General features: G+C 47.4%; 1 protein-coding gene and 1 non-coding gene across 2 annotated transcripts; both read right to left on the reverse strand.

The window, feature by feature from the left end:
- Window positions 1-79: 79 nt before the first annotated feature.
- On the reverse strand, window positions 80-425 carry Tsp_14270 (conserved hypothetical protein). The gene is made up of 2 exons (XM_003370967.1): window positions 317-425; window positions 80-231 (listed from the first exon to the last, which is right to left on the reverse strand). Exons 1-2 carry the CDS (start codon window positions 423-425, stop codon window positions 80-82), a joined length of 261 nt encoding a protein of 86 aa, XP_003371015.1.
- A 192-nt stretch (window positions 426-617) lies between these two features.
- On the reverse strand, window positions 618-898 carry Tsp_14271 (the record flags this gene model as incomplete). Its single annotated transcript has 1 exon — window positions 618-898. It is a non-coding gene; the product is annotated as an 18S ribosomal RNA (ribosomal RNA).

An 898-nucleotide genomic window follows, 5' to 3' on the forward strand; every position in this document is an offset into this window, starting at 1 on the left:
CCGGGGTGAGGTTTTCCCGTGTTGAGTCCAAATTAAAGCCGCAGGCTCCACTACCTGGTGTGACCTTCCGTCAATTCCTTTAAGTTTCAGCTTTGCAACCATACCTTCCCCCGGAACCGAAACACTTTGGTTTCCCGGAAGCTGCTCGCCGAGTCTTAAATGAACTTCGGCGAATCGCTGGTTGGCATAGTTTACCGTTAGAACTAGGGCGGTATCTGATCGCCTTCGAACCTCTAACTTTCGTTCTTGATTAATGAAAACATTCTTGGCAAATGCTTTCGCAATTGTTCATCTTGCTGCGATCCAAGAATTTCACCTCTAACGCAGCAATACGAATGCCCCCGTCTGTTCCTTTCAATCATTATCTCCGGTTCGAAAACCAACAAAATAGAACCGAGATCGTATTCTATTATTCCATGCACCATTATTCAGGCATCACAACCTGCTTTGAGCACTCTAATTTTTTCAAAGTAAAATCTCGAGGCACCATTGACACTCAATGAAGAGCAACAACAGCAACCACGAATGAAGATCTCGAGCAACCGTGCCACACCTTTGTAGGGGGACTGTTGTCTAAGACCACAATTCAACTACGAGCGTTTTAACCGCAGCAACTTTAATATACGCTATTGGAGCTGGAATTACCGCGGCTGCTGGCACCAGACTTGCCCTCCAATTGCTACTCGTTAGCGTGTGTAAAGCGTACTCATTTCGATAACGTTTCTCAAACGAGAATCGTCTCGTTATTTTTCGTCACTACCTCCCCAAGCTGGGAGTGGGTAATTTGCGCGCCTGCTGCCTTCCTTGGATGTGGTAGCCGTTTCTCAGGCTCCCTCTCCGGAGTCGAACCCTGATTCTCCGTTACCCGTTATCACCATGGGAATCCACCACAGTGCGA

This window comes from Trichinella spiralis (assembly GCF_000181795.1).
Source record: "Trichinella spiralis strain ISS 195 chromosome Unknown Scfld233, whole genome shotgun sequence".
Classification (NCBI taxonomy): Eukaryota; Metazoa; Nematoda; class Enoplea; order Trichinellida; family Trichinellidae; genus Trichinella; species Trichinella spiralis.